We start from the raw sequence: 21,381 nt of genomic DNA, 5'->3' as shown, positions 1-21,381 counted from the left end.
TTGATCTCCTCTAGGACTGACCAGTTTGATCGCCTTGCAGTCCAAGGCGATCAAACTGGTCAGTCCTAGAGGAGATCAACCCTGACTGCTCTTTAGAAGGCCAGATACTGAAGATGAAACTCAAATACTTTGGCCACCAAATGAGAAGGAAGGACTCCCTGGAGAAGAGTCTAATGGACAGCAGTCTTGGCCCCTGTTGGCTTCTCATTGACTGGTGGGGTGGGAGGCTTCTCAGATTCTGCTTTGGAAGAGCTGGCCACTTGAAGACCATGCTGCCACCGGGCAAATTTGTGATCTGCCCACTGCTGGCATGTCTGTTTTTTAAAAGCCTGGCAATGTGGGCAGGTCTCAACCATGTGTTCCTTGTCAAGGCAGAGGAGGCACCAGGAGTGGCTGGTGCAGCAAGCAGGTGTTATTAGGAAAGGCCTGATTGGAGACCATTGTGGAAAAAGGGAAAAAAGTAGGGTTTATGGGGAGGTTCTGATTTCCCAAGGATCTGTTTCCCTCTCTTTCCCACCCACACTGTGACTTATATAGCTTCTAATGATTTAGGCCTTGCGCTGTGTGAAAAGCCCACATGTGTGATGCACAGAGACCATGACAAAGAACTTACTGCTTTTCACAAACACTTCCTGTAGGGTTGAAAACTGCTCCCTATGTCAATTATCTTTTGGAGGCTTTCTTCTTATGAAAATGTTTTCACCCTTTCTAGCATAATACCCTCTAATTGTTTATATAGCATTATTATGTCATCCTTTGACTACTTCGTTCCTAGTTGAGTGGGTTCTTTCCATATCTATTTATTAATTTATTTATGGGAAGATCACTGAAATCCGATATGGATTCTCCTTGTTTATCTCAATGAGCAATTAAGAGTAACCAGAGTTCTGGAATAAATGGAGTAGCAGAGAGACAAACATGTGGAAAGAAAGGAGAGATGAAGCACTAGGGGAGAGAAAGGCATTGCATTATAGATTATAGATTACATTCACAGTCAAAGGAGAAACATGACAATTGCTTATTTTGACCTGAAAATCTGAATGAGGAAATATTTTGATGCAGCCAACACCTTCTAAAAATTGTTGTTCTTTTTAGAATGAACCATGTGTTTTGAACTTTGCAGTACTGTGCCAAATACTACTCATAATGTTATTTGAACTTCGGTAAAGCCACTTGTTAAATGTACTCTAAGGTCTAAAGGTAAGTATATTTTCTCAGAATTCATGGACAATTTCACCTTGACAATATTACCTAGCAGCAGGATGGGCCACTTCAGAAGCACTTATCAAACTCTTGTTTCTGGACTTTGTAAACTATTGCTACTGCAATTAGCATGTGCAATTTGCAGACATTAGCACTGAAATCTGATGTGAATTCTCCTTGTTTATCTCAATGAGCAATTAAGAGTATGTTTTGGAATAAATGAAGTAGCAGAGAGACAAACATGATTTGTGGTTATTTCCCCTAAAAGTACGGAAAGCTCAATGATTTTTTTATTGTCACAAGACAGATCAGTGCTTAGAAACAGATCCCTATTTCTCTGGCTGTGCGCATATGAATATGTAATTATATAAGAATTACAGCTCTATCCTTAGTGGCAGCAAGTCAATAGACATTTAATTTCAAGAACTCACTATGAAACTGTTATATCCTGCATAGATAGTAGTTACACAAGAGAGTATAAAACTTGATACCCCATAAACCTTTTGTCTGGCACGGTATTGCAAATGCAATATCACTGCCAGATTGCAGTCAAAATGAAGATGAGCTAAAAAGGGAGCTTTGTGAAATGTTCATCAGCTGCAAAAAGCCAAACTCCCCATATATTGGTGACTTTTCAGAGGGGTCTATGGAATGGCAGGAGGATGGTTTCCTGAAGTCAAAACCAATCAGAAGAGAGAAGGGAGCTCCTGCAGTACAACTGTTCTTCCTGGGTCATTTTGTAAGCACTTTATCAGCTTGAAGGAAGCACTTTCCAAAGCAGCGGTGCTGCTGGTGGTGGAAAGATCATGTTGAAGATCACTTCCTATAAATGAGTGAGGTCTTAAACCCCTCCTCTGTCTTTATAGTATTCTTTTTAATATCTATCTTGCTTAACATAAAGGGAAGGGAAATACTTGAAACATTTTGTTTTGAGAACATGTATTTATTTCTGTACATGCTAGCAAAGGATCTGAGATAATCCCACAACTGCCTATGTTGCACATGCCTTCACCAGGATGCCCCAAGTGGCTGATTGTTCTTTTCTTCTCCCACCCCATTTATTACAAAGAATTACAGCAAAACAATGGCAACATTATATTATACAATATGCAGGTAAAAGTCAACTTATTTCAGTAATTCTCAAATTCAATTTCCATATAACAATAACCTCCAATAGGATAAAAACAATCTCCTTGGAATGACCGCCAAGGATTGAAGAATAGCAAAATACACATATTTTTAACATAAACCTTTCAACAGGAATTTAAAGAAAAAAGGAAATTTATGTTAGAATATATTAGATTATTTTCCAATAATAAAAGTTTCTACTTTTCATATCTGCCTATTCTCTTTTGTTCTACTATTGAGTTAAAGCAGCCATCATTGCTAGGAACCACCTTTATTGTACTGATCTTTTGCAAAAGGAAGTTCCAGTAATGCAACATAATATCCTAATAGTACCCTAATAGCTGCCAATGCAGAAGAAATGAATTTATGGTGCTTTTGAACTACTGAACCCTCAATAAAGTTGAAACGAACAATTACCAGGTCCAAAAGAATTTCATATTAATTAATTAATTAATTTAATTTTTTCGATTTATATCCTGCCTTTTTCCTACAAAGGGCTCAAGGAAGCTTATATCTCCTCCTCCATCTTATCCCCACAACAACAACCCTGTGAGGTAGGCTGGGCTGAGAGTCCATGACTGGCCCAAAGTCACCCAGTTGGCTCCGTGGCTGAGCGGGGACTCGAACCTGGATCGTCTGAGTCCCAGTCCCATGCTCTTCCTAAAATCTTTCCTATAATGAGTTTCATTTCTCTCTAGTATCTTGAGCTCAGAACCATTTCCACTGTAAATGAAAATAATCTCCTATTCTGTCTTTACCTTTCCATTTAACACTTTTACCTTTATACTTTTTTTGTCTTAACTCTACAGGGGGGGAATTAATTTATGTTGCAGTCTACCTGTTCAGGCTCACTATCATAATATATATATATATTTAATAATGTTTTGATAGTAAATATTTATCTTTGATCACTATTTTAAAAAAATCTATTAGGTATCCTAAATATTGGATTTTATCTATTAATTCTGGTGAAACAATAATTCAGTTTCAAAATATTCAAACCATGGTAGATCTCCTCCTTTAAGTTCAACTCATTATTTTGAGATAATGCTCTTTATATTGAAAAGGGTTATTTTATTTGCATTGTTTGCTACTTAATTCCAAATTTTCAATTGCTTGAACATAAAGGAGATACGTTTGGGCTTATTAGCCTTTTATATTTATCCCAATACTTTAAAAAGTTTTGAATTAAATCTCTTCACATGGACTGAGAACTGCTGGCTTCCAATAAAGGATCTTTAATCAACATTTTCTAAAATGATGATATAAAAGAAAATGGCTCTTTTAGACAGTCAGTAACACACTACCTCTCTAAATCTCTTTGCCACGTTTTATATATACAGCAGGACCTCCATATCCACTGACTTGCTTACTGTGTTCTCAGTTAACAGTGATTGAACTTGGCCTGAAAGAGAAGTTGTTAAGTGCTGTAAAAGTGCCAAAGAGGAGCTGTGAAGTGCTGTAAAGTACCAAAGGAAGTCTTAAAGAGATGAGGTAAGTATGAATGAAATTGGGAAAAAGAAAAGTATATAGTTTATTTGACTTTATTTTGTGGCTTGCCACCGCCCATGGGTGCCCAATTGCTATTGTATAGTGTATCGTATAGTGTCTACTCCATAAGGATACTCCAGTGTCCTTGCCATGAAAACCCCTTGGACAGTACCAAAATGCAAAAAGATATGACCGTGGAAGATGAGCCCCTCAGATCGGAGGGTGTCCAATATGCTACTGGGGAAGAGCAGAGGGCTAGTACTAGTAGCGCCAGAAAGAATGAAGTGACTAGGTCAAAGCTGAAAGGACACTCAGTTGCCAATGTATCTGGTGGTGAAAGGAGAGTTCCATGTTGTAAATATCTATATTCCATAGGAACCTGGAATGTAAGATCCATGAATTAAGGCAAGCTGGATGTGGTCAAACAAGAGATGACAAGACTGAACATCGACATCTTAGGAATCAGTGTACTAAAATGGACAGGAATGGGTGAATTTAATTCAGATGACCATGAGGTATACTACTGTGGGCAAGAATCCCTCAGAAGAAATGGAGTAGCCTTCATAGTCAATAAAAGAGTAGGAAAAGCAATGCTGGGATATAATTTCCAAAATGACAAAATGATCTCACTTCGAATCCAAGGCAAACCATTCAACATCACAGTAGTCCAAGTCTATGCCCGAATCACTGGTGCTGAAGAGGCTGAAGTTGACTGGTTCTATGAAGACCTACAACACCTTCTAGAATTAACACCCAAAAATGATGTCCTTATCATCATGGGGGATTGGAATGCTAAAGTAGGAAGCCAAAAGATAACCGGAATAACAGGCAAGTTTGTCCTTGGAGTAAAAAATGAAGCAGGGCACAGGCTGGTAGAATTTTGTCAAGAGAATACGATGGTCAACACAGAAATCAGATAGACTATGTGCTCTGCAGCCAAAGATGGAGAAGCTCTATACAGTCAGTAAAAACTAGACCAGGAGCTGACTGTGGCTCAGATCATGAGATTCTGGTTGCAAAATTTAGGCTTAAATTGAAGAAAGTAGGGAAAAGCACTAGGCCACTCAGGTATGACCTAAATCATATCACTGATGAATATACAGTAGAGGTGACAAACAGATTTAAGGAATTAGATATGATAGACAGAGTGCCTGAAGAACTATGTACGGAGGTTCGCAACATTGTACAAGAGGTAGCAACTAAAACCATCCCAAAGGAAAAAAAATGCAAGAAAGCAAAATGGCTATCTGAGGAAGCTTTATAAATAGCCGAGGAAAGAAGAGACGTGAAAGGCAAGGGAGAAAGAGAAAGATACACCCAACTGAATGCAGAAATCCAGAAATAGCTAGAAGAGATAAGAATGCCTTCTTAAATGAACAGTGTAAAGCAATAGAAGAAAGCAATAGAATAGGGAGGTCTAGAGAACTACTGCACCATTGCACTCATTTCACATGCTAGCAAAGTTATGCTCAAAATCCTACCAGCTAGGCTCCAGCAGTATGTGGACCGAGAAGTACCGGAAGTACAGGCAGGATTTAGAAGAGGGAGAGGAACTAGAGATCGAATTGCCAACATACACTGGATCATGGGGAAAGCTAGGAAGTTCCAGAAAAACATCTACTTCTGCTTCATTGACTATGCTAAAGCCTTTGATTGTGTGGATCACAGCAAATTGTGGCAAGTTCTTAAAGAGATGGGAGTACCAGACCATCTTATTTGTCTCTTGAGAAACCTATTTGCGGATCAAGAAGCAACAGTGCGAACTGGACATGGAACCACTGAGTTGTTCAAAATTGAGAAAGGAGTTTGGCAAGGCTGTATACTGTCGCCCTGCCTATTTAACTTATATGCAGGGCACCTCCTGAGAAAGGCTGGGCTATATGAATCACAAGTTGGAATTAATATTGCCAGGGGAAATATCGACACCCTCAGATATGCAGATGATACCACTGTAATGGAAGAAAGTGAAGAGGAACTAAAGAGCCTCTTGATGTGGGTGAAGGGGGAGAGCGCAAAAGTTGGCTTGAAACTCAACATTAAGAAAATTCAGATCATGGCATCTGGTCCTCTCACTTCCTGGCAAATAGATGGGGAAGAAATGGAGGTAGTGACAGATTTTATTTTCTTGGGCTCCAAGATCACCGCAGATGGGGACTGCAGCCAAGAAATTAAAAGACGCTTGCTCCTTGGGAGGAAAGTTATTGCAAATCTAGACAGCATACTAAAAAGCAGAGACATCACCCTGCCAACAAAAGGCTATGGTTTTCCCAGTTGCAATGTATGGCTATGAAAGCTGGACCATAAGGAAGGCTGAGTACTGAAGAACTGAGGCCTTTGAATTGTGGTGCTGGAGAAGATTCCTGCGAATCCCTTGGACCGCAGGGAGATCAAACCAGGCAGTTTTAGATGAGATCAACCCTGACTGCTCTTTAGAAGGCCAGATACTGAAGATGAAACTCCGATACTTTGGCCACCTAATGAGAAGGAAGGATTCACTGGAGAAGACCCTAATGCTGGGAACAATTGATGGCAAAAGAAGAAGGGGATGGCAGAGAATGAGGTGGCTAGATGGAGTCACTAAAGCAGTTGGTGTGAGCTTAAGTGGACTCCGGGGGATGGTGGAGGGTAGGAGAGCTTGGAGGAATGTTATCCATGTGGTCGCGATGGGTTGGACACAATTTCGCGACTAGCATAGCATAGCATAGAAGCACAGACTGTATACAAAAACTGGAAAAGTTCTCCCAAATTCTTCCATCCCTCCCTGGGCAGAGGGATGGAAGAGAGGTGAAATTTTGTGACTGGCAGCTCTCACGTGTAATTTGGGGACAGCTTTCTACCTTCAGTCACAGTGCTTTGGAGAGAGAAGGAACTTAGCTGTTTCTGACAGGAGCAGTGGTCAGGGTTTCCAGGAATTGTGTGAAAGCCAGAACTGACTGGCGGATTCCTGTACCAACTACAGTATGATCAGTGTGTGGTTCCTGCTGACATCAACTAGTAAAGTTAGTGTTTGGAGTTATGTTAAACCCTCATATCCTGATTCAAGTTTCCCCAGCATTTTTAACCTGGCTGTACAAGGGGAATACCTTCTTGCCAAATTTGATGCCTGTTAGTTATGTATAATAGGAAGCCACCATCTCCAGGCACCATACAAAGGATATAGCTGGGCAGAGTGGGGAGAACTTCTGCTGTTTCCTTTCTCATGGCTCATACAAACCATGGTATAAAACTAGGATTCTTGCAGCAAAATAAAGACTGAGAAGGACATCTGCTCTCCACCTGAAAGGAGAAATTATACCTCCAAATATCATCCAGTTCCACCAAGAAATAAAGGAACAATATTGACAGCTCATTTTTAACGAAACACTGAAACACTACTTGCACAAAGTTCCCTACACCTATTTCTCCAAATTTACTAGGTTCTAGTTTGAATGCAAGTTTAAGTGGGTGACCTCTAAAACAGGGCTTTTTTAAAAAAAATGCTGAAGCATATTTTGAACTACATCTTGCCTTTGGTGTACCCCACCCCACCCCCAAAACACAGATGATATAATTTTCTGCAAACAAGTATTAGAATTCTTCATACAGAAAAAGACTTCCTCATGTGACCGGGTGATCAAAGCCATTGTGCGCAAAGGGTTAGGAAAGCAAGAGAACATGACAAGGACGTTAAAGTTAGTGAAGAAAACAGCACTTCATAGAAAAGTAGAAAATAAATGTAATGGTATTTCATAGTGATAAAGGAAGAATAAGGAATGAAGAAGAATCACCCACCTAGAAGAAGACAAAGATCGGTAGTTAAAAGGATCGAACAATTCAGAAAATTTGTTCACATGCAAATATTCAGAAGGACTGCAGAGGAAAGGAAAGATAAACAATTACTACATATGTGTATAGTATATACTCAAAGTATGCATACTGGCCAGCTATGAAATATGCTAGTTGTTTACATATTTATGCTTGGTTTGACCATTATTAACATTTTTATGGCTTATGGAAAAATGCAGGAGAGGAATCAGAACTGTGGACAGGAAGAGGTTAAATAGGAATAAGGGTAGACGAGAGAAATAAACTACTCAGTAACAACACCCCTCCCACACGATATTTAACGGTACAGTCTACAACATTTAAAGATGCTCTGTTTGTTTAGATTGGACCAAACAGCAAATGTTTAGGAATGGGTGGGAAGTCAGTTGCTTGACCCACAAAAAGAAGTAGGTTTCTTCAGATAGTCACCCTTGTGCATCAAAACTGGTGGGGGACTGATGTTCAATCAGCTACTTGAAGTGATTGCTTCTGTTTTATGTTGGCTCATCAGGAAAGCAGTGCAAAATGCAATCAGTCAGCCTAGACTGTATGGATTGAAAAAAGGCCACATTAACACCTTTCCTTTTCTCTCAATGTAGAAATTAGAGACTAGGTATGTAAGAGATAGAGGTCTGAAGAATAACCAAAGGAGGTATGTGTTCAGTCCTCTGATTACATCCTGCAGGGACTTCACCCACCTGATAAGAACAGATGGGTCTATTATAGTTCCTGGGGTGTGGGGAGGCAAACTCCTGTGGGGTTGGAACAAATGCTCCATGTGCATGCTTTCCCATGAAGGGGGGATTTGCTAGGAAGTATAAAGAAAGCACACCAACAGAGAAGAGACAGCACTACAACTGTCCTTTCTATCTTTGCTGATACATTATAAAGCAGAAATAGGTAGCAGCTTATTTAAAGTGGCTCCTTCTCTCATCCAAGTGCTGCTCAACTGCAGCTTACTCTGTTTCTTGCAGTCTCCCTACTAAGATTCAGCAATGCTCAAGCTTTTAAAACAGATTACATTTTACAAGAGATATGCAGAAATGTCTGGTCCTACTCCAGAGTTTTATTAAAGAAAGGAATGTAATTATTTTGCTTTGCCAAAATGAAAGTGTTCATTGAAGGAGCCACAAAAGCTTTCACAGCTCACTCTACAGCTAGGAGGGCACATTTCACCAACCCTGGGGTGCATCAGAATGCCTCAAGGATATGAGGTTTTCAGTTGTGTGAAGGAAGCTGTGTACATGGCTATAGGAATGCTGGCTCCTTCACTCATTCAGTGAGTGCACAGTAATCAGGAGGGTGGATCAGGGTTTGTGGCAACTGGGGTGAGGCTAGTGGGAATGGTCCCTCACTGAATATATGCCTTGCAATCTCTGAAGAGGGCTATCCTGATAAATGAAATGGTCAGGGTCAAGAGATAAAAATCCTTCCCTTTGAACCTTTTGCCCAACCCTGAATTTTGGAATGACATTTTTAGGTTCAAACACAAGTCATTCTAAATGCAACAAGGAACAGTGTGGAAAGGAAAGCTTTGCTGAAGCACACTTATAAGTATAACATGTTCTCATAGTTATATAAACCGTATCAACTGATCTTAAGTCTTCCTTTTGTGTTTTATTCCCCCACTTCTCCCCACTCCTTTTGTTCTCATTATCTTAGAAACTTTTGGAAAGAGCCTGAGTTATGATTTTCATGTTCGGAAAATGCCTCCATATTGAGGCTATTAACTATCCTCATCATTGTTGTCACCAATGGATCTGCATCCACTGAATATAATAAAATATAAAATGTATTTTTCACTTTGTTCTTCCTTATTAAAAAAGATTTAAATTAGGGACATCAAGGAAACTTGTAAATAATGTGCTCATAACACAAGTTTTACCTGCTTTCAAAATTAGCTTTTCTAAGAAATACTTAGGCACACTACATAAATTAAAAACATAACCAGGTGCTGTCGCTAAATTTAGGTAGAACACGAAAAGAGAAAAAGAAAATAGTATATTCCTATTGATTCCTTAATGTTACATTCTTAGAGGGTTATAATATAAATTGTGATCTTATGGGCAATTTTTTAGTCCATCCCATTCTCATCCATGGGGCTTACTCCCACAGGATTGTATGCATAAGAGTATAGCCTAAGAGAAACATTTAAATATAAGCCATAAACAGATAGTGAAGGACTGGGATTGTGCTAATCAATTTGGGCTATGCCAATCTTGCCTAATATCTGTGCACTCACTCCCAGATTTGCATATGGGCCTCTGAACATAAGAGCCCAATCTGAAAATCAAACTATTATGGTGTACAGATAGGACCTGTATGTATTGATTGAATGTGTGTAGGTGTGCATACAAATGTCCAACACATGAACTTTTTGAGTGGAAGTGGGTGTGCTACAAGGAGATGGGTGGGTTGGTATAATATTGATCTCATGTATACAAGATTTGGATGTCTGCTTCAGCTACAGTTTGGAGATAAAATGAGCGAAATAGTGACAATGAATGAATCCCCAAAGTAGTTTACATGGTAACAGCTAACAGTATATGACTTTTAACCACTGTTAATTCAGTTATCTTATTATTCAGACTGTACTATGAAACTTCTTAGAAATGCTACCTGTGTTCCCTTATCCCTTCTGCTTCTTTTTCTTTCACTGTTGTTGAAGGCTCTTCAAGATCATAGGAGAAGAGGTGAAAGGGGCTATGCGGTACATAAGGTAATTTCTCAGCAGTTGGAGATGCCTTTGGAGTAACAGAAGAATTTGGGGAAGAGTTGATGGAAACAGATGTGGGCGATGAATGAAGAGAATAATGGCATGAAGCAAATGAATCAGGCACAGGGGATGATGAGCTCCTGGATGGACCCTCTGCCCTAAAGCTCAAGGGTAGTCTTTCATCCTGGGAAAGTACACCTGAGGTAGCTGTAGTCTTAGAACTGTGCGAGCCATGTTCAATCTCCTGTATTTCTGGGAGCCCACTAAAGAGAAGAGGCAAGTGGGAGGGGAAGTGAGAAAAAGAATAAGACAGGGAAGAAAATGACATTACTACAAGTTTCTCAATAGGCAGGTTATGCTTAAAGCAAAGAAACAGAACTATATAAGGGGTTGGATTCAGATTTATGTGTTTGCAACTGGGCTAGTAAAACCAGAGTTTGCCTACTGCTCCTCTGCATGGTAGCTCCTTCAGGTTCCTGAAAACACTACACAGAAAGTCAGGAGCTAAATAGGGTGAGCAGTGCTGTGGATCCCCAAAAACCGGGTGGAGATACCATCTATATATGGAGTTCTTTTGCCAATGCAAGGCAGATTCTGCATCCAACCCATGAACTTGATGTCTCATAGAGTTAGTAACATGAGAACAAGAAAATGGGGAGAAATCTCAGGGATACTTTCTCCCTAGGGTCTATTTCTTCCCTGAAAGGCACTAGGAGAAAAGTTCCTGATGGTCAGGTTGTGCCTGTTAGGAGGACTCTCTGGACATTTCACTGTTTTCTCTGATGAAATGAAAAGTGAGAAGTTCAGAGTTGTGAGGGGAGCTTGCTATAGGCCCATCAGTGTAACCATCGCTAGGACCCTAGATTTCTCATATAGTGCTTTTAATATTTTTGCTAAAACAATGCTACAGTTCCAGAAGACCATTTACTATGATGGAGCTGCAGACTAAGAAACTAAAAAGAAAATACTGTAGTATTTATTTGGATTCAACATATTTTATCAATTGCTAAAAAAGAGCTAACTCATTTGATATGTTTATTTGAAATAAGATGCCAACTTTGTATACATCTTGAAAAAACTGAAGGAAAATTTAAGGGGAAATTAAATATAGAATCAATGTAACTACATTTGTGTCCATAGCAGCAGTGGTAGTATGGAATGGTATATCATGTGTAACTTTCCTTTTTTAAAAATCTGAGAACTGCTAAAATATATTTTAACAAAGAACATACATTCTAACAAGGCAGTTGTTGGGTACTAATGTTAGTGAGATGTTCCATTATCAACTTGTGAGATATTATGAAGGGTATACTCCTAGTACCTGGCTTTGACCTGCCTAGCAGCCTCTTCCTCCCCCTCATCCTCTGTATTAGGTTCTGTGACAGGTTGCTCCTCTTTCTCCTCTTCATACTCTTCCTCTCTAGGATCAAGCCAAAGGAGACAGGTGTGCAGTTGGACAGAAACACATAACACAGAAAAGAGAAATGGGATGTGGAGATAGTCTCAGCAAAACAAATTCAAATTAGGAGTACAAGAAGGAAAGAAAAAAGGAATAAATATTTAAAGCATCAATGCATGGCCTATGCTTGTTTACTAATATGTGCAAGTTAGTATGTTGACTTTTAATGCCATATTATCACAGCTATATCTTCAAGCATGTGGTTCAAAGCAGCAACACTGTTTTCAGATCAGATAATATATACAACTAATGCATTTCTGTGCTTGATTATATAAAATATTCCCTAGATGTGTCATTCACCCCTTCTGTAGGTTCCCAAAACTTTATGCTATATTTTCCCTTTTCCCTCAAGGAAAAGACTCCATTAGCCCAAAGCAGCAACAGAACAGCTCTCCAAAGATGGTGCATTCCTCTGCTTGTATTGTCTCCAGATATTGCCTCAGTTCAGATGGAAAAGTCTCAGGATGCAACCCTATGCATGTTGGACAGACAGAAGTTCTACAACCCCCAGCATTTTCCTGCTAGTATGACCGGCTGGGAAATGCCGGGAGGGGTAGGACATTTTTCTGTCTAAACATGTGTGGAGTTGAATCTTCTATTTCTGTGAGGAAAAAGGGATAGCTGATTTTGGAACTCTGTGCAGCTCTAATGCAGTGCTTCAACTCTGAATGAGTGACAGTGTTTGCTGAAAATATTTCTGAGTCCTGCTTTTTTCAGTGCACTTTTGCCTCATGCCATGATGTTATAGTGGGGGTTGGTGATAATGTGCAGGCTTAGATTATATTCTTCTGGCACTCTCACTCAGTGCTGTCATTGCCTGCCACCTCTGCATAATTTGCTGCTTTTTTAGCACAGCATGTTAACCCTGGCCTTGGAACACTGCACAAAGCCTCAATTCTGTCCAGGCAACTGTGCCTGGAAAAGTGGTTTTACATGTTGTTTACTGCTCTGATTCCTCTCTGCCATGTGCCAGAATGGCAATAGCAGAGCTTGGTGATAGCCGTGCTGTATGTGCAGGTAGCTGTACTTTCATGTAACCTCCATATACTACATGCCACCTCTGTTCACCATATTGCTGGCTGCAACAAAATAGTCTCAACGGTGACTTCAGGCCACTTTCTGGTGCTCCAGCACAGTGCCCTAAGACTGATCTGTGGACTCTGCCCAGCAAACATGTTTCACAATTAGAGTTTGCTGTCTCTGCCTGCCTGGAGCCAAAAAGGAGTGAGGTTAGGTGGACTGCCACGCTGGCCTGAGGCATATGCATACCTTTGACACTCACACCCAATGCTGACTCAGTCCATCTGCCTCTACTCACCTACCCACCTCTTTCTGAGCAGTTATATCAACTCTGACAGTCAAACATTTTCATCACTATAGCACAGTACAAATAGGTGATGGTGTGTGGCACAGACCTGTCAACTGGCTGTTCCATCTCTCTCTTGCTACCTCCAGAAAGGCCTACCCACTGTTGCTTTGCCAAGCCCTCTGCTTCACAGTAAAGTAAGGCTGCTTTCCTGGGCTTTACACCTGCATGAGGCCTGCTGTCAGGAAGATTTCCTAGTTGCACTTCTTCTGTGGGAGCACTACCCCTCCCTTCTCCAGGTATATAGTGGAGGGGCTCCAGCCATTTTCCTAGTTCTTATGAGACCAACATTTTAGCCTTGGAACTGGGGAAGAACAGCCAGTAATGGCCTGACCTTCACCATCCCACTATGGGTGCTCAGGAAAAAAAGCTACAGGACAAGACTGTCAACAGCAATGTGGGGTCAGTGGACAGGTTGTGTGAAGGTACAGATGGCTACTTGGAGAATGCCAGTTACAAGTAAGCCACCTTTCTTCTTCATGGTCTCTGTGCATCATACATATGGGCTACTAGAGAGCTTACCTTGAAATGGAGGAGGGCAGGTGTCATCAGTGGAAGACTGGTGAGAGCACCTCTTGGCCAAAAAGAGTAATCCTACTTGGCACAGACATCGAGCCAGCAGTGCTGGATGAAGGTCAACAGGGTGGACCATGTTGCTGTTCTGCAGAGAAGCTGGAGAGGGATGCCAGCATGTAGTGCTCTAGAAGTTGCCATTGTCCTGGCAGATTGTGCCCTCAATTGCTCAGGGAGCTTCAGTCTGGACAGCTAGTAGGCCAGTTTGATTGTCTTGATGACTCAGTGTGTGGCCTGTTGAGGCCTGATTGCATTGTCTCTAGAGCGTCAGCCATATGCAACAAAGAGTCTGGGACTGCTGGAAGGATTTGGTATGGGACTGACAGAATGCCAATGCCCTGCAAGGCCAACTCCACCACCCACTGAACCATTGCCCTGGGTTCAACTTGGAGCCCAAGGAGAAGTCAATCAGTGCCACTGCCCTGTCCACTGGAAGATATACCCATGCTATCACTGAGTTGAGTTTCACCCCAATGTAGTCAATTGAGGCAAATGACCCCCCCCCCACCTAGTGACACAGTAGTAAAAGATTATGTACAAGATCATGTAGAACTTCTTATGGGGGATGAAGAAGTTCCTGTCCAGCAAGTCTAGGATGGGATGGAGGCCACCTTCCTTCTTCAGTACTGTAGAGTACCAAGAATAGAATCCAAAATGAAGATCAGATGAAGGAATGGGCTGCAGTGCTCCCTTCAACAGCAGTGTGGCTACTTCCTCTGCCAGCATGGGAGAAAATGATGTTGAGTGCACGGAACTGAAAGTATACTGGTTCCACTGGGACCATCGCAACAAAAGGCATAGGCAGTGCCAGTGGTGAACAACAAATGGCTTCCTTTGAAGTGGCTTCACTTGGCTGGAGGGAAATTAGTAGGCTGCAGTGGTCAGAGGCATTGCCTCTTGGTGTCCAGTCTGTTCCTCTGCACCAGTTACTCACTAGTGTGGGCACTGAGGAGACCTTTGCTGGCAAAGAAGCTGCTCTTTGTGAACCTCCTGAAACAGGCTCACTCCATGACGACCCTGGAGATGCTGCAGAAGGAACAGGATGTCACATTCTTGGACTCAGTACAGGCTTTCCAACTAGCTGGATGTTGGCAGTGGCTGTGCTGGTGCCCTCCATAGATCTATCATGGAAAGAATGGAATGGCCACCAGCATCATGTGCTCTGTGTATTCAGTACAAATGATGCTCCCAGGCCGTCAGAGAGGGATCCTAGGTACTGTGCTGAAATTATGTCTTCAGGTGAGGAGGTGGGCCCTTCCTTGAGGAGCAGCAGCAAGTCTGAGGCCAAGGTATGGTCAGCTGGCAGTGAACAGGGGAGGGCAGGCAGCTGGGGGATAGGAGACAGCTTTGGTGCAGGAAATGGAGTGGGAACAGGCACAGAAATTACGCAAAATGGGACCCTCACTACCTCTGGGTGGTAGACCAGGGGTCTCCAGTGCAGGGACCATGACACCTCCCTCAGATTCCTCTTGGAAGTAGACTGCTTACCTGGATGTCCAGTAAGGAGTACGGTCTCAAAAAGGCTGATGGTGTGGACAGTTCTGCAGATGTCATGCAGTGGAATGCAAGCCGGGGGGGGGGGGGGGTTGGGAGGGGCGGGGGGAGGGGGGGGGGGGGGGGGGGGGGGGGGGGGCAGTTGACATGGCCTGGGCAAGTGGGAAGGGGGCCCATGGGCACAATGTGAGTTGGAGGCCCACCATCTCATATATGAGGCAGATGGTGCTGGAGATAGGGAGACTCTCTGTGATGAGATGGGGTCTCCTTTTCTGTGGTCTTCATAGCGCATGAAGAGGCAGTCTGAGCAGCAGATGTGTTCTATTCTCAACTTGCAGAACACAAGGGCCCTGAGAACTTGGGGAAAGTGTACTGTGGTTTCTACGGGAGTGGAGGGGCTGGGGAAGAAGGCTGGCAGGATGATGTTCTCAGGGTCATGGTGGAAAACAGCCTTGTCCCTCTGGAAGGCCAGGTAAGGTGCATTGACTCATAGTGCTGAGAGTTTGCTGGGGTGGCAGGCTGATGTGTTAGGCCACCTTCCATGACAGGAAGCATAGTTCTGTGGTCACTGTGGGCTCAAAGGGCCTTTTGGTAGGGGAATGGAGGAATACTGACAGGCTCCATGATGGCGTGCAAGGCCGGGTGGGTAGGGTGATGTCGTGGAGGCTCTGCCTTGTGGGAAGTTGTGTGCTGGGGTGTGTGTGTAAAGAATGAGGTCCCCCTGATTGGTGGGTGAAGGTGAGACATGCCTGTCAGATGCATGCATATTGAAAAGGGGATGAGGCCATTGCTGAAGTGGGTCTGGGGGAAGGTGAGGATGTGCTCTATGGAGGTTTATTTGGGGTTGAGCTGCACTGCCTTAGTGAAGGTTACGAAAGTGTTCCACATGGCCAGTTAGGATCTGTGGGTGGACCATCTAAGGGCTACCTCCAGTATGGTAGAAACTGCAGGTGGGAGGGACATCTCATAGGTCATGGTGTGATCCCCCAGGCTGTCAGGTTCAGCATCCTGACATTGGGGTGGAGGATGTGGCCCTGATCGTGCAATAGCAGGTTGTGGTGCTGTGACAGGTAGAAGAGGTTCCCTCTGGATAGCAGGAGGAGGTGGGGGAGCCACATCAACCAGGGGTTGATGAGGATAAAGTCCATCCTTTCCCTCTGAAACTTGGTGATCACTGTTGTGTGCACACACAGGGAAAAGCAGCCAGAAGGGTCATGGCCTGTTGATAGATATGATGGGAACTGGAGTTCAGACAGTGAAGATGAAGCAGTTTTGGAATGTCAGCAAATGACAGTATCAGGTTAAGGTCAGGGAATATCTGCAGTTCAAGCACAATTGCCCCACTTATGTGGGGGTAGTGACCAACCATCCCATGAAAATGGAGAGATAGCCCAGCAAGAAGAACTGGGGGTGGAAGATGCTGAGAGCTCCGATCTGCCAGTGGGAGGCAGATTCAGGGTCTGCCTAGGGTATGCACCAAGAGATGAGTAGTCTGTCAGATGTAGAGGTCCCTCCTCCTGAGAAGGTGTTGCCAGTTGCTAGGAGGCAACACAACCAGGAAATTCAGTTGTTGGAGCTATGGGAGGGGTGGAGACAGGCAAGGAATGGCAGTGCCCCACCTCTGAGCCAGTGACAAGAGAAATTCTTTTAACTGGGATGAAGATTTAGAGGAGGGCTCAAAAAGGGTTCATCACTTTACTCTGGGTGGACTGAGAGATGTTTGACAAAAAGGACATGTAACAAAGCATTGAGAAAAGGAACTCTGAAGCAGTGTGCTTACTCAGGAGAGGGACTGCACCTCATGACAATCACCTTGGTGATCAGAGGTGGGAGAATGTGTAGTACAGCATCTTGTCTCACCTGAGGAGGAATGAATCCCCTATGGATCTGGTCCCCTGTCTGGCTCAGGAGCAGAACTGGTGGCGCTTAGTGTTCTGGCAGGTGGCAAAAAGGTCCACCTTGGGCATGCACCACCTGTTGAGAAGGTCCTTGAAGACTAGGCTGTTGAGGTCCCACTTGTGTAGCACTGAGGTGACATGGCTGAGGGTGTTGGCCAGCATGTTGAGGCTGCCTACCACATGAATAGACCTGATGGTGACAACCCTTGCGGTGCACCAGTGGGTGTCAGGACGGTTAGTGGGATGGACCACCTACCACCTTGCTTGTCCAGATAATGCATGATGGTGATGTTTTCCATCGACTATCTGGATGTGGTGGCCTTTGAGGGAGCTCTGAAAGGAGATTAGAACCTTGTGCATGGCCAGCATCTCAAGGAGACTGATATGTAACCATACCTTGCAGTGGTTGCAGAGGCTGTATGTGCATTTGTCTGCACTGTGCACCCCAGCTTGTGCTGGAGGCATCCATGGTGACAGTGACCATGGGCTTGGAGGGGGGGAAGTGAACTCTGGCAGTGAGGTTGTCTAGCCTGGACCACCAGGGCAGGCTGCATCGGTGGTGGTGGAGGCAGCATGGTAGTGTAAGGGTTTCCTTCACTGGTGAAGGCATCAAAAAGTTGGTGTGGCCTCTTGCGGAGGCAGGAGAAGAGGACCACTGACACTGTCGTGGCCATGAGTCCCAGGCACCTTATGTGGACCACAGTATGGTCTTGGGTCCTGACGTCCATTGCCAGTGTGTGAAGGGTAGCTGTTCTTTGTTCTGGTAGGAGCACTTTGGCAGTTGTTGAGTCCAGGCAGGCCCCTATAAACAGGATGGACTGGTAGAGGGTAAGAACAGATTTGTCTTGCTTGATCAGGAGCCCAAGTTCCTGCAGGGGTGTGAGGTGGTGGGCACTGAGTGCAAGAGTTCAGTCCTTGTGGAGGCCACCAGGAGCCAGTCATTGAGGTAGGGAAAGACTTGGACTCCTTGCAGCTGCAGGTGGGTGGATACCATTGCCATGCGTTTGGTGAGGACCCTGTGGGCAGTGGAGAGGCTAAACAGTAAGACAGAGAACTGGAGGGAAGGAAGTGTCTATGCGCAGGAATGCATGAATGATGGAAATATGGAAATAGGTGTCTTTAGGATCAATGGAAACAAACCCGTCTCACTGCCATAGTAGGGGCAGGATGCTTTGTAGGGAGATCATTCTGAACTTCTTGGGTGTAATGAATCTGATGACACCTCTGAGGTTGAGGATCAGTCTGAGGCCCCCATTCTGTTTCGGCATTGTGAAAGAACAGGAGTAGAACCCCCTGTGGAGGTTCTGGTGGACCCTCTCTATGGCTCCTTTGGATAGCAGAGCCTCTACCTCTGCCAGCAGTGTTGGGAAGGAGGGGGTGGTCTTGATCTGACCAAGGGGTGGGAGGGTATCAAATTCAATCCTGTAGCCCTGTTCCACGATGGGCAAAACCCAGAAGTCTGATGTGATTGCTTTCCATGTGGGGAGGGATTGAGCAGGATGCCTGGTGACGTTGGTGGTGGGAGTGGACTGCCTGGAGAGGACTGTCAGTGAGTGTGTCCGGGCTCCTGGCGCTTAGGCAGGAGCTTTGGGAGGGCCTGGTGGTCATATCTCCTGTAAGGGAGCATGACCTGTGCCCTGAGGGGGCAGTCTGAGAAAGCATGCCACTGGGTGTTGGGTGGGGCCCCAGGCCACCTATGTTGTCTGAGTTAGTGGCCAAAACCGATTCTCCTTGCACTCATCTGTGTGTGCATTAAAGATTCCTCTGCCTGGAAGAACATGTCCCCTATGCATGTACCCATCTCCTGGAGGAGCCCTGCCAAGTGAAGCCCAGTGTGGGGCTGGATGGCCACTTCCCCCATTATGGTCCTTCAACTGCAGTCCACATGGTGCCTGGCTGCCTCTATCTGGTGTCTGGACAGTTTTGCTGCTTCCAAGTGCTCTAGATGCATAATCTCCCACAGATTGTCTGGGAGGTCCTTGGCCATGGCCTACATCTTCTCCCAAAGGAAGAACTAGTATTGGGCCATGGTAGCCTCAGAGACCCAGAATCCCAGTAAAGGGGCAGCACAGACCCTCCTGGCAAGGCTGCTGAGGTGCCATCCCTCCTAGTTGACAGAAGCGGTGTGCTCATCCTAGGAGGTTCCCTGCACTGACTCCACAACCACAGATTTCAGCTTGGGTTGTTGGTGGAGGAAAGGCACATCTTTGTCCATCACTCTGTAGATGGACTTGATTATCAATAATGTAGCAAGGATGGTGGCAGAGGACTTTCAGGACTACCACGCCTTCCTGAGCAGGGCCAGTAGGAAGGAGATGGCTACCAGTGTGGATGCCTCAAAGCCAAGTGTGTCAAAGACAGGGTCAGCCTCCAGCTTTGTTGGTTGCATTGTCTGGAGTCCCAGGTCACCTGCCATGTGTAGCACCATGTTATCGAATTGACCCTTCTTCTCTGATGACAATGCTGAGTCCTGCTTGAAGACCACATCATCATGAGATGGCTTTGAGGGGACTGGGAAAAGGACAAAGTCTGGCCAGTGCATAGGTGGTGTAGAAGGTGATTGTTGGCACCTGGACGGTGAGCAGCACAATGTCAACAGGTACAGTGCAGAGCCATGAGCAGCTGGTCGAGGTATAGCTGATAGTGGTTGCGGTCTCAACATCAAGGGGTGTGCTGTCAGCATCATGGGCGTCGGTAGGGGCTTTTGATGTGGGTGCAGGTGTTGGCTCAACATAAAGTGGCATCAGAGAAAGAGGATCGACTTTGTAGGTAGTAATATTGGTGAGGTCTTGACATTGGGGTCTTGGTGTTGGTGTGGATCAGGCTCCAGCATCAGGTCTTGGCATCAGCTTGACATCGAGCAGAGTCAGTGTCAGGTGTTGGCATTGGGGGATTGGCGGCAGTGAGTGGTTGTGTCTCCCTGGCATCAGTCAGCATCAGACTGGTTTTGACGTCACTGGGTGCTGGACTGGTCTCCACATCAGTTGATGTTGAGGTCCCCTTGGAGAAGCCAGTGTCTTGCTCATCTCCTCAATGGGTCTCAGCGGCTGGCTCCTCTGAGTGGTCCAAATAGTTCAGTAGCTCTTCCAGGTAGCTGGAGGTTGGAGACCATTGGGTGTCTCATTTCCAGTATAAGAGGGAAGAGTGGGAGATTTCCCGGTGTCCCCTAGAGCCTGATCCATGTTCTGAGAGCAGAATTGGTAGTTGCTTGGTCATGAGGCTTCTCGGTGGGGTTGAAGTGCTCTGCCAGGAGGTTCAGGGTGGGGGCAGTGACTCATGAGCAGGGGGTGTGTCCCTGGACCTAGGGCAAGCACAACAACTGGACGATTGCTTCCTGGTGTCAGCGGTGGCCTTGGTGAGTTGAACCTTTGGCTGTGGGGATGTTGGACAGCTGCTGGGGACTGGGGGACCAGCAGTTGGCGAAGCTGGTGAACAGGGTTCACATGACACCTCTTCTTGGATGGAGTGGCAACCATTTTCTTAGTCCCTTTCTCAGGTCTTGGGGCACCACAGCTCTTGGAGGTAGAGGGGTGCTACAGCTCTTGCTTGGATGAGTCGGCTACTCAGAAGGCCCTCTTCCAGAGCTTGGTCTTCGGCCAATCAGCCCACTACCAGCATGTCTGCTTTTTAAAGGCCTGGCAGAGGATGCTGGTTTCAACTATGTGCTCCTTGCTGAGGCAGAGGAGGCACAAGGAATGACCATCTGTTGCAGGTGCTGCAGCTGTGGAAATTTCATCGTGCAGGTGGGAAATTGGCAGAGCGGTGGGGCAAAGGGGTGGGAACATGAAGGCTGAGAGAAAAGGTGGGTAGAAAGTATATTTTGTGGAGGTGGGATTTGTACAACAGAGTGAAGTGTGAGTCAGTTAGTGGGAAAAGGCACAAGAAAAGTCTTGTGTGGAATTTAGCAGTAAAAAGATGAGGTACTTAGTGGATAGTGACGGAGCAAAGGATTCCCAGTCTATGTGATGGTGGTCAAAAAGAAACTGGGTGGGAACCCCTCCCCTATTTACACAGGAACCAGAAGGGGAGGGGCTCCCACCCACTCTGGCACAGTGAGCTACTGAAGGTTTTCCCAGTCTAGATCTTGCACAAGTGTGGAAGCCCATATGCATGATGCACAGAGACCATGAAGAATAATAATCTGAGACTTTTATATAGGATGGGATGGAAATGCTTTAGATAGGTAGATAGATAGATATTTTAAAAGCTCAGATATTGATATTATCTATGCAGCTATACTTCTGAAACT

At 44.6% G+C, this 21,381-nt stretch overlaps 1 protein-coding gene across 14 annotated transcripts in view; it reads right to left on the bottom strand.

The window, feature by feature from the left end:
* Positions 1-21,381, bottom strand: part of FHOD3 (formin homology 2 domain containing 3) — a 553,244-nt gene that overhangs the window by 160,098 nt on the left and 371,765 nt on the right. For 11 of the 14 annotated variants that reach the window (XM_044447289.1, XM_044447292.1, XM_044447291.1 and 8 more), the window contains 3 exons: positions 11,664-11,762; positions 10,246-10,605; positions 7,594-7,671 (listed from right to left, as the gene is read on the bottom strand). The exons of 2 other annotated variants lie outside the window; for them this stretch is intronic. In XM_044447289.1, coding sequence (XP_044303224.1) covers positions 7,594-7,671; positions 10,246-10,605; positions 11,664-11,762 — 537 coding nt within the window. The remainder of the gene's footprint in view (positions 1-7,593; positions 7,672-10,245; positions 10,606-11,663; positions 11,763-21,381) is intronic. One more of the 14 variants, XM_044447297.1, reaches the window with a different exon arrangement.

This window comes from Varanus komodoensis, unplaced genomic scaffold (genome assembly GCF_004798865.1).
Source record: "Varanus komodoensis strain SLA01 unplaced genomic scaffold, ASM479886v1 scaffold51, whole genome shotgun sequence".
Taxonomy (NCBI): Eukaryota; Metazoa; Chordata; class Lepidosauria; order Squamata; family Varanidae; genus Varanus; species Varanus komodoensis.
Note: the sequence above shows the minus strand (reverse complement) of the source record. Positions and strands in the feature narration are given on the sequence as shown.